The following is a 15,683-nucleotide window of genomic DNA, read 5'->3' on the forward strand; positions in this document are numbered from 1 at the left end:
AGGCCTTCAACTCTGGTTCTCGGGACAATCTCCATACCCATCTCTGAGCGCTTCTGGGCAGGACAGTCTGTGACCGTCCCTGCCTGTTAGGTGTCATTGATTGGGTATCTGATTGTCACTCCAAACTAAATAAGCCTCTGTAAGCCTTGTCTTTTCTACCAGGACATTCTCACATGGCAGGGGTGCCACAGTTCCGGCAGGCACCGCTAGAGTCTTTGAGTCTCCCTGTGCCTTGCATGTGTCTGCACCTGTCTCCCACCCCAGTCTCGTGGTTTTCCAGATCCTGTTGGGTTGACAGTGACTCTGGCATCCATTCCTTCCCTTCTCCCCACCACCCAGCTCCTTCTCTTTTTGCGACGAGGCCGTGTACTCTCTAGAACCCAGCCATCTGTCCTGAATTCCTAGGGTTCTTATGGCACCCAGCATTGCCACATGCTTCTTTGTTTTCCTGTTTTGTTTTGTTTTGCTTTTTAATTTTAATGTCTCATTTTCCCAATGAGCTGATTACCTTCTTGAGGTCAGAGATGAGGAATTGTCTTCCCGTCTCTAGCAGTTAGCGTAGAGCTGCGTAGCTGTGGGTCAGGTTCACTGATGACCATGACAGTGAACGGGAGGACTCTCCTGGTCTGCATCCATGGGACGCCAAGACCTTAACTAGAACTGGCAAAGCACAAGATATGAAGCAAAGGGGTGGATTAGGTTAGCACAAGAGAGCGGTGTTGTTACTTCTAATGAACAGAGGCATCTCCAAAATATGGAACATGAGTTCCTTTTGAGCGTTGGAAAAAGTCAGTGCCTCTTTTGGGATCGTTCTTCGTTGTTGGAAGATATTTCTTTTCCTGCTCATTATCTGATGTTAACCTTCAGCAAGCTTGTGGAGAAGTATCATATTGCCACTTTATAGAAGAGAAAACAGAAGCTTGGGAATCTGGTTTGACCCGAGGCCGTAGAGCCCAAAGGTGGCAGAAGCGCATCTCCAGCTCTGATCTTCTGGTCCCAGGTAAAAATCAGCTCAAGTAAGACAAGGAGTTCAACACTAGGAAGATGCGCTTCCTGCTGTTGGCCTAAAGAAGTTTGCGATTTTGTGAGAAATAGAGGAGTAAACAAACTAACTCTTACTCCAAGGTTTGAATTAAGGGTGAGTAAGGACACAAACAAAATGCTGTGGGCACATGAAGGGAGGAGTGATTAATTCAGTCTTTGTACTGAGCAACAGCTGCTCTGGGAAGCTTTCTGTCAGTGAGTGGTTATGAGGTGTGGATGAAAGCAGGTGTGGGCGTCTGTAGAAAACAGAATGGCCGGGAGGAGACAGACAGGGCCATCTCCAGTATGTTCCTTGGCAGAAGGAGCCGGGGAGTGGCAAAGGCTGAAGGTGGATGGTGACCACATTTGGGTAGTTCAACATTCTAGGCAGGAGGGGAAGGTCCCTAAACTTATCGGCCCCAACTGGCTTAATTGGTTTCACTGAGCTCTCGGTGTAGCCCCGTGTTCCTGTGGGCGGCTGCAGTTTTGATGACATTGCAGGCTGACTGTGATAAGACTGAGCTTGTCTCTGTGCAAAAATCGAGAATCTGGAAAGATGGCGCCATGCCGTCAGCCTGCCAGGGTTGCTCCGATGTCCTTTGCTCGTTTTCCGAACTTCCTACGTTTTTCTAAATCCCACCCCCCCAGTGTGTTCTCCCTACTTCCTTTATTTTTCAACCTTGTGAACCATCTTAAGTTTTTATTTAGCCAGATGTTTATTCCAGACGCAACAGTATGGCAGTCTCATGTGGATTTTGGAATAAATTTATTCCGTGTGTTTTTAATTCATTCACACTTAACCCATCAAAATGCCCCCCTTTTTTTTAATGAAGTAGTTAATGGCTAAGGCATTTTTGTCAGCCTTTGAGTTGGCCTCTTCAAACATTTCCTCTTCTCTTTAGTCGTACAGAACCATCCTAGAAACTTGGTGCGTGCCAAAGTTAAAAGGCCCCTCGGAGCGTCTTTATATTTGCTTTCATCCCTCTTCCCCTTCTTTCTCATGCTTATAGATTCTCCATCTAGACACGCAGTGACGGAATTTTCATGTCTGGTTCCCACTTACCCTCCACTCAGCCTTTCCTTCACCCTCTTTCAGCATAAGACAGGGCAAATGAATTTTAATCCCCGCATCTCCTTTCCCTGCTGTTGTCAAAAATTGACTTTGGTCCTTCTAGCGTCTCCCCAGCTCCATCCTTCTTTGCCTCCATCCTTCTTAACCTTGGGAAGGGCTATGCTTTGGGCCTCTTAAGTGTTCTATGGGTTTTTTTTTTTATAGGTCTGCAAAACCTGCAAATGATTTCTGGAATCTTGATAGTTTTAGGGGATGTCCAGCTAGGTCAGCCCTTCTACCAGTTTCCTTTAGATCCCTTGCTGCTGTCAGTCTCTCTACATAGTTGTAAGGGCATTTGAGGATGTCCACGTGGCAAAGAGAAACTGGCAGATTATGGTGTGGAGGTCTTGCTTTGCATATGAATGCACAGAGGAGGAGGAGACCCAAGTGCGCAGTTCACGAGTATGTTCTGCTTTCTCGGTAAGAAAACATATCTGCGGGGCACCCTGGGTGGCTCAGTTGGTTAAGTGGCTGCCTTTGGCTCAGGTCATGATCCCAGGGTCCTGGGATTGAGCCCCATGTCAGGCTCCCTGCTCACTGCGGAGCCTGCTTCTCCCTCACCTCCTAGCTCATGTGCTCTCTCACACTATCTCTGTCTCTCTCTCAAATAAATAAAAATCTTTAATAAAAAAAGAAAAGAAAAGAAAATGTATCTGCTTTCCTTTGGCTTCCTCACAGAGCATCAGGCAACTCCAGTGAAGGCAGGAAAGGAAAGGGAGGGCACAGCAATGAAATGCCCACTGGGTACTTCACAAAGGGTAACGCATTTCATCCTCACAGAAATCTTCAGGGGTGAACTATGATTAGCCCTGCTTCATGGAAGAGGAAATTGAAACGAAGAAAGTCTTGGTAACCTGTTCAAGATCACTCCACAAGTCAATGGTAGAGATCCTCTTCTTTCCCCGGCCCCAGATTACCAGCCAATTGGTAGGAATGTGAGCCTCTGGGAATCATTTGGCATGGATGATTTTATGATTTTTCCCAGGAAGCTCAGCTAAGAGCCACCCAGTTGTCCCATTGAGTCTGTCAGGTTATCTGAGTATTTCGGCACCATGTCTTTGTGTGTGTTGCTTTCGACCCTCTGAAGCTTTCAGCAGATATATAGGTCACACATTCCTGGAACATAAATCAGTCAAGCAAGCAGCTTAGAGATTCTTATCCACTCAGACCTTTGGCCCTGGCCTGTGTCAACCGGAAATGTGGGTGTGGAGAGTCGATTTGGGGACTGCTATGTTGGAAGAATGGAAGAGAAGCCCACGGGAGATGCGTAGGAACAGAAACTGTTCTTTGGGGATTCTGCTCTGAAGTTCAAGTACGGCTGTAGTTGGAGGGGACAGACTTCTGCCATATTGAGGAGATGTGCCAGGACCGTGCCTCTCCCTGGCCCAAACACATTCATGTGCACGAGCTTACAGTTTCCAGAATCAGCACAACCGGCAAATGTTCTCTTTAGCCTGCTGAATGTTCTGTATCATCCCAAACACCCTGGGATGTCCCAGGGCATACCGACCACTGATGCACTCAGATTTTCTAATCCAAAACCAGATTCTCAAAACAGCCAGGCGTTTGGCAGGGAATGACTTCTAGGCATACAATACAGACAGTTACGTGATATCCGTCCTGCAGCAAAACATTGGCTAGGGGGACTGGTTGAGGGAAAACAATGATTAGAAAATGCCCGTTCATTGTGGTCATGTTTACACTCCGTTTGTCAACTAAAAATGTGTTTGTTTAAACAATGTCCTTGGTTTATAGTCATTACTCGGTAGCAGATAATGTGCTTGAATTTCACAAGTGTATGTGAATGATCTGGCAGAGCAGGGCAGCTGTCTTCAGTCAACATTTTCACATAGTGATAATTCTCAGGGAAAGAGAAAGACGTACTTAATACATAGCATTATACATCATCCGCCTTCCCAGGGACCGCAGTGCCCCCTAACGTATGTGTTAATTGTAAATTTTTCCCTACTATTTTCTCCCTACTATTTTTAAAACCTACATTTGATTTTCAGCCAAAATATAAAAATGTGGCTGGATGATCTCACAGTACTTTTGTGGGAATATGAAATGGGAGTTGCCAGAGCTTTGTGAAATTAAAGCTCAGGGCCAGTGTGGTTTCGTTGGGAATCGGGTCATATAGTAAAACAAGAGAAGACAGCAAACATCTGGCTCAAGTGTATTTTGTCTCACTTTTCTGCTCCCTGGTTGGTTTGCCTTTTGGGAGACTCAGTGCGTAGCACGCACGTGACCCACCCTGACTTCTGGTGCGGCTGAGCTCCTTCTTTCCAAGGACCGACAACTCAACACATTACCCCACTGCAGTCGTATTATTTACAAGGGCGGTCCTCCTGAAACCCCCAAACATATATGCTCATCCCAGTGGCCTTGTGTCATTCGTTAGAACTTTGTGTTTTTCTTTTTTAAGTAAGCTCTATGCCCAATATGGGGCTTGAACCCATGACCCTGAGATCAAGAGTCGTGTGCTCTACTGACTGAGCCTGCCAGGTGCCCCTGTTTGTTTTTGATGAAGGTTTTTTGGTTGGTTTTAAGTGTTATAGAACCAAATCGCATAAATCTCCAAAAGCCATTTATCTGTTGTTTGAGTAGAGTTAATGCACAATGTTATGTTAGTTTCAGGTGTACAACATTGTGATTCAATAAGTTTGCACATTATACTTTGTTTACCACAAGGATAACTACCATCTGTCCCCATACAATGCTATTACAATATTATTGACTATCTTCCCTACACTGTGCCTTTTATTCCCATGACTTACTCATTCCATAACTAGAAGCCTATACCTCCCATTCTCCTTCACCCATTTTGTCCATCCCCCAAGCCCTCACCCTTCTGGCCACCATCGGTTTGTTGTCTGTATTTATAGGTCTGGTTCTGCTTTTTGTTTATTAAATTGTTTTTAGATTTCACTCATGAGTGAAGTCATGTGGTATTTGTTTTTCTCAGTCTGATTTATTTCACATAGCATAATCCCCTCTAGCTCATCTGTGTTGTCTCCAAGAGCATGAGCTCATCCTTTTTATGGCTGCATAATATTCCATTATGTATATATTATATATATGTATTTATATAGCCCACATCTTCCTTATCCATTCATTTATTGATGGACACTTAGGTTGCTTCTATATCTTGGCTGTTTTAAATAATGCTACAGTAAATATAAGGGTGCGTGTATCTTTTTGAATTGATGTCTTATACCCAGTAGGGGAATTACTAGATCATATGGTAGCTCTATTTTTAATTTTTTGAAGAACCTCCATACTATTTTCTATAATGGCTGTACCAATTTACATTCCCATCAACAGTGTATGAGTGTTCCTCCTTTTAAATTTTATTTTTAACTTATATTCAGTAAAATTTCACTATTTTAGTGTATGGTTGTGAGCTCTGACAAATGCATCCAATTGTATAACCCAGAACCACAGTCTAGATACGAACCAGTCCTGTTACCCGGTGGTAGCTACACTTGGGGTGAGCATAGTGTAAGGTAGAGAGTAGCCCGATCACCATGTTGTACACCTGAAACAAATGTCACATTGTATGTCAACTGCACTTTGATAATAATAATAAAAACCCAGCCTTGTCACCCCCAGTTATCTTGTGTTGCCTCTTTATAGTCAAATTCTTCCTCCACCCTTAATCTCTGGAAACCACTGATTTCTAGATGTCTTCTCCATCTTTGGTTTTGCCTTCTCCAGAATGTCTTGTAAATGGAATTCTGCAGCTTTTGAGTCTGGCTTTGTTCACTTAGCGTAATGCATTTGAAATTCATCCATGATGCTACATATTCCCTTATTATTCTTGAATAGTGTTCCATGATTCTATTGTATGTATGTATGTACCACAGTTTGTTTCTCCATCCCAGTTGAGGGATGTTTGGATCATTTCCAGTTTTTGATAATGACTAATAATGCCACTATAAACATCTGCATATAGGTTTTTATGTTTTCTTTTCACTTGAATTAATACTAGGAGGGGGGATTACTGGGTTATATGGTAACTGTAAGTTTAACTTCATAAGAAAATGCCAAACTCCTTTTCAAAGATGCTATACTGTTTGCCTGCATTCCCATTAGCAGCATATGAGAGAGAGTTTGAGTTGCTCCATATGCTTGTCAGCACTTGATATTGTCAGTTTATAAAAATTTTTAGACCATTCTAACAGATGTGTAGTGGTATCTTGTTGTAGTTTTATTTTTTTTAAAGATTTTATTTATTTACTTGAGAGAGCGAGAACACATGTGCTCAAGCGAGGGGAGGGGCAGAGGGAGAGAGAGAGAATCTGGAGTAGACGCCACACTAAGTGTGGATCCTGACGTGAGGCTTGATCCCAGGACCCTGAGATCATGACCTGAGCTGAAATCAGGAGCCCACTGCTTAACTGACTGAGCCACCCAGGCACCCCTTGTTATAGTTTTAATATGCATTTCCTTAATGGCTAATCATGCTAAGCATCTTTCCATGTACTTATATACTGTCTATGTATCCACTTCGGTGAAGTGTCTGCTCAGAACTTTTGTTCATTTTCTTATTGAGTGATTTTTTAAATTGCTGAACTTTGAGAAGTTTTTTGTATATTCTGGATACAAATCATTTGTCAGGTGTGTGATTTGCAAATATTTTCTCCCAGTCAGTAGCTTGTAGTTCCATTTTCTTAACAGTATCTTTTGCCAAGTAAAAGTTGTTACTTTTGATGGAGACCAGCTTTTCACCTTTTTCCTTAATGTGACATTCTTTGGGAGTCAAAGCTAAGAATTCCCTGTCTAACCCAGAGTCATGAAGATTTTTCTCCTATGTTTTCTTCTAAAAGTTTTATAAGTTTATGTTCACTTTTGGATCTATGATCCATTTTCAGTTGATTTTTAAAATAAGTTATGAGTTCTGGGTTACAGTTTTTTTGTTTGCATATGGATATCCAGTCATCCCAGGACCACTTGTTAAAGACTATCACTTCTCCACATTATACAGTTTTTATTTTAAAAGAAAGAATATGATTCTACCTAGCATGAGAACTCAAACATCTTCTATCATGAAAGAAGAAAATTCCTTAGACCCATTGGCTCAGGAGTGGCTGAAAGAGAGAGTCCCCTTTGTTCGGAACACCACAATATTTGTTTTACTAGCAGTGTCCTAAAACCAAACATATTTTATATATTGCTGGGATTTCTAGGTTGTTGAGGTTTTTTGTTTGGTTGGTTGTGGGATTTTTTGGGCTTTTGTTTGTTTGTTTGTTTTGCTCAGCTTTTTAGAAGAAGTTTTAACTATGGGCATGAAAATTCTTTTTTGACAAATTGGACATATACTAAAACTTTACAATGAGAACAAAACTGAAGTTCATTTAGTCTAACTCTTCCTTTTTTAAATTACAAAAATAATACGTGCTTGTAGTAAAATCTAAATACGGGTGACCCTTGAATAATACGAGCTTGAACTGCATGGGTCCACTTAGCTGCAGATTTTTTTCAATAAATACAGTACAGTACTGCAAATGCATTTTCTTTTTCTTGCAATTTTCTTAATAACCTTTCTCTAGCTTACTTCACTGTAATAATACAGTATATAATATATGTAACATACAAAATATGTGTTAACTGCTTATCAGTAAGGCTTCTGGTCACTGGTAGGCTATTATTAGCAGTTACGTTTTTGGGGAGTCAGAATTTATACAAGGATTTTCAACTGTGGGGTCAGTCCCCCAGCCCCCACATTGTTTAAAGGTCAGGTGTACTACACAAGTATCATCTAGGGAGTGGTTTCCTACTACTTCCCTGCTTCCTTTCATTGGTCCCTTTGATGGGCTTCTCTTCCTTTTTATGACCTCAGATGTTGGTGTACCCCAGGGCTCCATCCTTGGATCTCTTTATTTCTTTATTTCACTTGCTCTGTAGGTGGTGTCATTTAATCCTCTGGTTCTGTGAGCCACATGTACTCCCAGGAGTCCAGGTTGTGTCTCCAGCCTAAGCTCTTCTCTGAACTCCAGACTGGTACGTGTAGCTGCCTCCTCAGCACATCTGCCGTGTGTAACAGCAGCTTCTCTAGAACAGAAATCTTGGGGGCGCCTGGGTGGCTCAGTCGGTTAAGCATCTGCCTTCGGCTCAGGTCATGATCTCAGGGTCCTGGGATCTAGTCCTGTATCGGGCTCCCTGCTCGGCAGGGAGTCTGCTTCTCCCTCTGCCTCTGCCCCTCCCCCTGCTTGTGCTTTCTCTCTCTCATTCTCTCTCAAAATAAATAAATAAAATCTTTAAAAAATAAATAAATAAAACAGAGATCTTGGTCTGCTCTTTGTCCCATCTTTCCCTTCTTAGCCAATGGCACCGTCATTCCTCTGTGTGCTAAAGCCAAAACCCCAGACCTGACGTGGCGCTCTCTGTAGCTCAGACGTGACCTTCAGCGCTTCCGCAGGCTCTTCCACCCCTCACTGGAAAGCACACGCCCTGAATGGACCACCTCTCACTATGCAGCTGCTCCCGTTCTGGCTCAGGCCACAGTGGTGCCTGGTCTAGAAGAGTGCCTTGCCTCCCAGCTTGCGTCCCAGCTTCCACACTCACCCCTGCACTCAGTCCCCCGCACGGCAGCCACGGGAATCTTCAGGATGCAAAGCCCATCATGTCCTCCTCCAGCTAAGATCTCGCCAATGCTTCTATCACATTCTGAAGAAAATCCAAACTCTTTGTGCTGGCCTTCAAGACCCTACATGATCCGACTACAGCAGATTTCTCCACATTTTATTTTCCTGTGACATTCCCCCCGCCCTGCTCACTCTGCCTTTTTGCTACTCTTTGAACACAAGACCATTCCCACTTTAGGGCTTTGCTTGAGCTGGTTCTCTTCCCCCCGGGTGCCCTTCCCAATGTTCTCCTCTCCACTGAGTCACCTATCTGCGAGAACTGTTACCTCTTCCTTGCCTCCCCTCTCGGAAATGCCTGCCTCCTCCTTACCTCCCCCATCTTCACAATCTGCTGTGTTTTTCTTCATAGAATTTATCACGACCTGGCCTTATATATATATCTGTTTGTTTGCTGTCTACCTTCCCAACTGAAATGTAAGCTTCCTGAAGGTGGGGACTTCATGTTATTCACTGCTCTATCGCCAACTTCTAGAACAGAACACAGCCCATAGTAGATGCTCAATAAACATGTATGGCAGGATTGAATACAGGATTAGAGTCATACGTGTAGACTACTTTTCACCCTACTTCACTCCCATGCCTTCTCTAGAGGTAATCACTGTTAATAGTTTGGTGACTAACTTCCTGGGCTTAAAAACAATGCATTTATAAATGCAGGCACACATCCAGATTTTTTTTTTATAGAATGCAAATTGTTCCATACCTTTATTTTCTCTCAATAATTTACTTTAGAATTTTTTTCCATTTTAGTTTATTTTTCCATGTAATCCAGCTATCTTTTTACATAGGTCTTTTTAGTGCTTACATTGTAGTTCATACTATAGATGTACCACAATTTATTTAATCATTTTGCTGTAGATATGTGGGCTGTTTTCCCTCTTTCACTATTATAATCAAAGCTGCAGTGAATATGCTTGTACATAAATCTTTGTGCATGTGGGAAGATTGGTCTCAAATTATAGAATTGCTTGGTCAGTACTTTGAGAGGTATTGCTTAGTTTGTCTTTCTAAAAGACTATACTGATTTACACTCTTACCAACAATATATGAGTACCCATTTCCCCATATCCTGGCCAATACTAGATATTACCACACATCCCAAATATTTTTTAATGTTAGGGGGAAAAAAGTTTAACTCTCTTACAAAAGAGAAAGCCAAAACTCTGGTGATTAAAAACCTTACGGACAGGTAGATAACTAGCCACTTCCTATACTGGTAAGCTCCTAAGCTTCTAGATGTTAAATTAGCCTGTTTCATAAAGATAGTTCCTTTTAAAAGGAAATGTCAGAATTAAAGGAATAAAGTGATTTGAGATGAGAACTACGTTGTACCTGTGAAGAAGCTTTCAGATAGTGTTTTTAAGAAGTGACATTTCATAATGTATCCTGGGAGATCCCAAACCACAGGCCCAGGTATCCTCATTTTCTTGCTATAATTCATTCCCAGATGATTTTTTTTTTTTTCCCTCAAGAAGAATCCACCACACAAAACCTCAAGTGTTAGCATTGGCTGGAGAGTTAATGGAAGACATAGCCATTGGTGATTTATTATTTAACAACTTTGTGGTTTCTACTGGGCTTTATGAGAAGGAGTCAAAGAACAAGAGAAGTTATCTGTTTTAATAACAATGACTGGGGCCCAAAACAGAAGCACGGGAATGAATAAGAAGAGAAATGCCAACCCAGAGGAGGGAAATACAATATACAAGTAGCACCCGGGTGTTTCTGTGACATGGGTTGGTTTTAACCCAGAGGTAGTGTGAGCATTGGTTGCTCACAGGCTTGCCTTTGCCCTTGTAGTGAGCTGTCAGGGCTGGGCCGAGTCCCGAAGGGCGACCCCTGAGTCTTCCCTATTTTCATCAGGTATCAAGATGGGCTTGGGATGAGAGGTACTTTTATGGCATCAGTATATTAGAGTTTGAAGAAGTCCTTGAAATTACCTGCTTTTTTTACTCGCTATATGGATGGCAAGACTGAGGCCCAGAGAGATAAAATGACTTACGTAGGTAAGGATCATGACATTTTAAACACGATTCTATTGAGTAATGAAAAGCAAGAGCTCTTGAACTTTAAAGACGTAACAGAGTCTTGGACAGAAAAGTACTACTGCCTGGAAATTCCTAAGGCAGAAGTGGCACATAACTAGCTTACGTGCCACCATACACCCCTGCAAATGCCCACGGCAGACATCAGCAGTCAAACTCCGCTCTCTTTCCTCAGCCACGCTCTGACCCAGCCTGACCGGCCTCCTTCACACAGTGCTGTACGCAGCAGGTCGTAATGGATCTGAGTTTTCATGTGAATTAAAATCAATTTCTGTTTGCACCCCCCCATTGATGTATCCATGTGATTCATGATGTGATAAGAGCTCTAGACTTTAAGCCAGAAGAACTTGGTTTGACTCCTGGATCTTCTTACTCCTAGCTCTGTGATCTTAGGCAAGTCACTGAGCCTTTCACTCAGTCTTGTGTCCGAAATGAAGAAGTTGAATTAAATCATCTTTAAGCTTCCTTCCAGCTCTGAAAAATGTCACGATTCAAGGTCTGGAGACCTCTCAGGAGGAATTCATAGTTGCAACTATGTGTTTTTATAAAGACCAGAGAGGGTTCTCAGGCAATTTGTATATTACAAATCTATTCTCTATTTTTCAGTGTGGGTTTCTAGCTTTTTCTAACTACTTGTTTTCATCTGCTCAGACTATTGACCCGTATCTCTGAAGCCAGAATTTTGGGGTTTAAAAGAGAGGGGGTGGGGACATGCCCACTTAAAACCAGACGAATTTCAGGAACCTCTTCTTGGCGGCGGGGAGCTCGAATGTTCGCACACATCAGGCTGAGCACAGCTCACCTGCCCACCGAGCAGTTCTAGGTCCTCTTCCCCTTCTTCCGTTCTACCTCCTTATGATCAGGAGGCCCCACCCGTCCGATGGGTGTGGGTGAGTGGTCCTCTGAGCGCCTCTGGCTCCCACCCTGGCTCGTCTCATGACCTGCAGCCGTGTTTGTCTTCTAGGCCCCGCTTCCCTTCGGGCTTACCCTCTCCTCTCAGTGATCACCCGACAGCCCGCGGTCATCTCCCACCTGGTCTCCGCCCCCCCGGGAGCTGCCCAGGCCTTGTCCTGCCGCCCGGCCTCCGAGGCCACCTCTGCCGAGGCCCCAGGGGGCGAGGCTCTCGGCAGCAGCGAGTCGGAGCCGGAGCAGCCCACGCCGCGGCAGAAGAAGCCCCGCCGGAGTCGTACCATCTTCACTGAGCTGCAGCTCATGGGCCTGGAGAAGAAGTTCCAGAAGCAGAAGTACTTGTCCACCCCGGACAGGTGAGAACCCGGGGAGACGACTGTCCGCAGGGAAGGCCCTTGGGAAGGGGAGATGCCTTTTGCTCTCGGGGTGGGACGGAGAGCCACAAGGACTGTGTTAGAGAGAGGTTCCTCATGATGGCAGGAGTCTCGTCCTTGGCTCGTGTAATCTCAGCCTGTTCGACAGAGCCCAGCCCACCTGCCCTCATCACACTTAAGCCCCGGCTGTATCCCCATATTTAACTTAACTACTTCACCGTAAGAAACCAAGTCAAGTTTAGTGAATGGTTGCCCAGGCTCTGAGCTGGAAAACAGGTTTGGGGTTTAAAGCCACTTACAGTAGGATCAGACGCAGTGGGGTTCACTGGGCGTTTGGGACCTGTGACCTTCTCAGGCTTCTCCCCACCCTCCGACTCCCAGCTGGCTCAGGCTGCGGGCCTGGCTCTTGACTGGGAAGGCCTGGATTGATTCGGTTGAGGAGCTGTTAGATATCCTGGTAAATTTGGTGGATATCAAGTCAGAACCACTTGGCTGAGAGACGAGCAAGACCCGGATGTGAGTCCCTTCTTTAAACGCCTTTGAGAGCCAGGTGAGGGGACTGTGACCCCTGACTTACTCAGAGGCCTTAATATCTCACCTTATTTCTTTAATTTAGTATCTTAACTACAAAATATGCAAGAATGTGTATCTTATCTTACTCCTTCAAACTCATTCTGGAGATCTGGCTAGAGATGGCTGAGCTAATACGTGATCTTATTTATTGGGAGGATTTTCCAGGTCCTTTTTCTGTTCTTTTGCTCACTTCCTTGTCTGTATTAGGTTTGTCTCTAGTCCTATTAAAGAGAAAGGGAAGGAAACTCACATGCATCTCTTAAGCTAGTTAGTAGCTGTTTGACCCAAATTTAAGAGAGAGAGGAGTATACAAATCACTGATCAAAGGGCATCTGTTTACTGACTCACTTAATCGAGCCCCCCATCAGCTGTGTGTTGGGGGTTTGCTGGGGGCCAGACACTGCGGCAGGGGCTGTGAGTCCAGAAAGTAGGAGACAAGAGTCCTGCTCTGGAGGAGATCCTAGGGAAGGACAGGACAACAAGTACCCACAACACAGGGCACGGGTCCTGGTGCCAATGTGTTTCCAAGGGCTGGAGGAGCCCAGAGACGTTGCTCAGTGTGTCAGATGGGGCTCAGGAAGGCATCTCAGAGGAGGCAACACTTCAGAAGAGCTTTGAGTCCAGACGGAATGGCCCATACAGGCACAGAAGCACGTCTCACTGGGCACATCGAGGGAACTGCAGGCGGTCAGGATGTCTCCAGGCTAAGGGGCAGATGGGAGCCTGGCAGGAGATGAGGCTGGAGGTGGGAAGGCTCACATGCCTGGCCAAAGAATGCCGACTTTGTCCTCATTGACAGCCACTAAGAGCGGGAAGGGACGTGGCCAGATTTACATTTTAGACTCCTTGCTTTGGTGGCACCCTAAACGGTTGATTTGAGAGGGAAGCAATGGAGCAGGGGGGTGGGAGGGAGCCCAGGGATCGTCACTGAAGACTAGAACTAAGGTGGTGACAGTGGGCACAGAGAAAAGGGAATTGATTGGAGAAGAGTTTAGAAGGTGGAATGGACAGACTTGACATTGGTGTGAGAAAGAGAGAAGAGAGCTGGGAAGTCTGCTCCTCCTGGATTGGGCCACGGTGTAGACAGGGATACCAGGACCGAAGTTGCAAGGTAGAGGGCAGAGTGGGTTTGGTGGGGGAAAGAGTGAGTTCTGTTTGGATGTGAGCATCTGGAGAGCCTTTGGCCAGACAGTGGAGATGTGGCTGTGAATTGGGGATTGACAGAAGGGATCCCCAGTTATCAGGAGCTATTTTGGTGCCCCCAGCAGGTAATGGAGAGCCTCGGGGAGTTGCGCAGCCAGTGGAGGTGGGCGCCATTATTTATGACTTGCATGGTAGTACACTGAAAGGGCTTCAGCAGGCGTGGGTAGAATTTTAGGCTTATTTTCTAGAAGTCAGAGAATGTTTTAACAGAAATGTTCGTTCCTAATCAAGCTCCTGGGACTTCCTGATACCTGCCCAGGCACCTCTCAGGTGACCTACGCAGGACTGATTCACTTGCCTGGGGAGAAGGACACCATCTGGCTGGCATGGAAGCTGCTGCCTTAACCCGCCCTCTCCCATGTTCCTCACCTCTCTACGTGACCAGCGCCATGAGCACTCCCTCCTCCCACAGCTTTCTGCGTCTTCCCCTTTGTTTGTTTCTCCAGTTTCCTAGGTGACCCCATTTAAGCGAATATGCAGGGAAGTGAGAATTTGTAATGGTGGCAGGTAATGAGAGAAAGCCGATGACAGTGAAGCGCGTTTCTGTAGCCAGAGTGAGTCAGGGGTGCATTTTTCCCAAGTGAGCTAACACCATTTGCTAATGCAGTGGCCGAGCTGTGAACTGAGCCTGCCATTGACTAATGCACCTGATGGCCTCAGGTGAACCGGCCTGGAAGGCGCAGTGGGAGCCTGGGAGACCAGAAGCCTGTGGGACAGCCCCCTGGGTTTTTGGTTCTTAATGAATGGCTGCTTGGGAAGCAGCGCTTCATTAGTGGGGAGAGCTAAGTGCTGTTGGCGCTGGGAATTTATTAGCTTCAGTCTGTTAATCACTTTGAGTAAAACTGTTAGCTTCCAGTAGCCCTTTTCCTGGGACAGCCAGATATATGTGAATGCAGATGTAACAGGTTCTGAGGGTTTTTTTGGAAGGAAGACTGTTTTTATTGTTGGAGATTTAAATCGTGCCCTCTGGCCGGAGCAGGGGGCTGAGCAGCCGCAGTGCCAGCGGTCAGTATCTGGAACCTTCGCTGCCGATACCCACTGGCCTTGCTCACGTGAGATGCTGCTCAGCACTCCTTGGGGAGAGAAAGCTGAGGCCGAGAACGCACACCCGGGAGTCCCCATGGCTCAGGCTTGTGGCTGTGAAGGTTTGTGGGACCTAAGGGACCTCAGAGCCACAAATTGTAATGTTCAGACATCTAGGACTTCGAAAGTGGTGACCCCTGCTCCCTGTGGCAAGGGTGCCCATCCCAGGTTGCTGCTCTAGAAACCCATGCTGCAGTGACCAGGGTTGGAGCCACAGGGAAGTGGTCCTTCCAGTTGGCGCTCGGGTAGTAGACTTGGGGTTCTTCTCAGTAGAGGTCCATAGTTGTAGTATTGAGGACTGAGTTTGGAAGCCTCGTTCTCTTTCTCATTTAATATGCTCCAGTTGGGTTGTTCGCCTTTTCTCCTCAAAAACCAGAGCAAGAGCTTTCCTTTGACAGATTGAACTTGTGCAAAAATATGGTGGGTGGAGGGGAGCCCCCATACAGGCAGAGTATACAAGCCAGACGTAAGTAGGTTTACCTCCCGGCTCCACCTCTCGCTCTAGGATCATCTACTGGGGGTCAGCAAAGTTTTTCTTGTACGGGGCCAGAGAGAAAATAATTTCAGTCTCTGTCACAACTACTCACCTCCGAGGCTGCAGCAGGAAAGCGGCCGTGGACAGTACCAGACAAATGGGTGTCTGTGTTCCAATAAAAACTTTATTTAGAAAAACAGGCAGCAGGGGCGCCTGGGTGGCTCAGTCGTTAAGCGTCTG

General features: G+C 45.3%; 1 protein-coding gene across 1 annotated transcript in view; it reads left to right on the plus strand.

Moving 5' to 3' along the window:
• The window catches only part of BARX2 (BARX homeobox 2), a 70,704-nt gene that overhangs the window by 44,136 nt on the left and 10,885 nt on the right, over positions 1 to 15,683 (plus strand). Inside the window, exon 2 of the mRNA XM_032426296.1 lies at positions 11,791 to 12,091. Within this exon, the coding sequence (XP_032282187.1) occupies positions 11,791 to 12,091 (301 nt within the window). The remainder of the gene's footprint in view (positions 1 to 11,790; positions 12,092 to 15,683) is intronic.

Source organism: Phoca vitulina, unplaced genomic scaffold (assembly GCF_004348235.1).
Source record: "Phoca vitulina isolate PV1807 unplaced genomic scaffold, GSC_HSeal_1.0 scaffold34, whole genome shotgun sequence".
Lineage (NCBI taxonomy): Eukaryota > Metazoa > Chordata > Mammalia > Carnivora > Phocidae > Phoca > Phoca vitulina.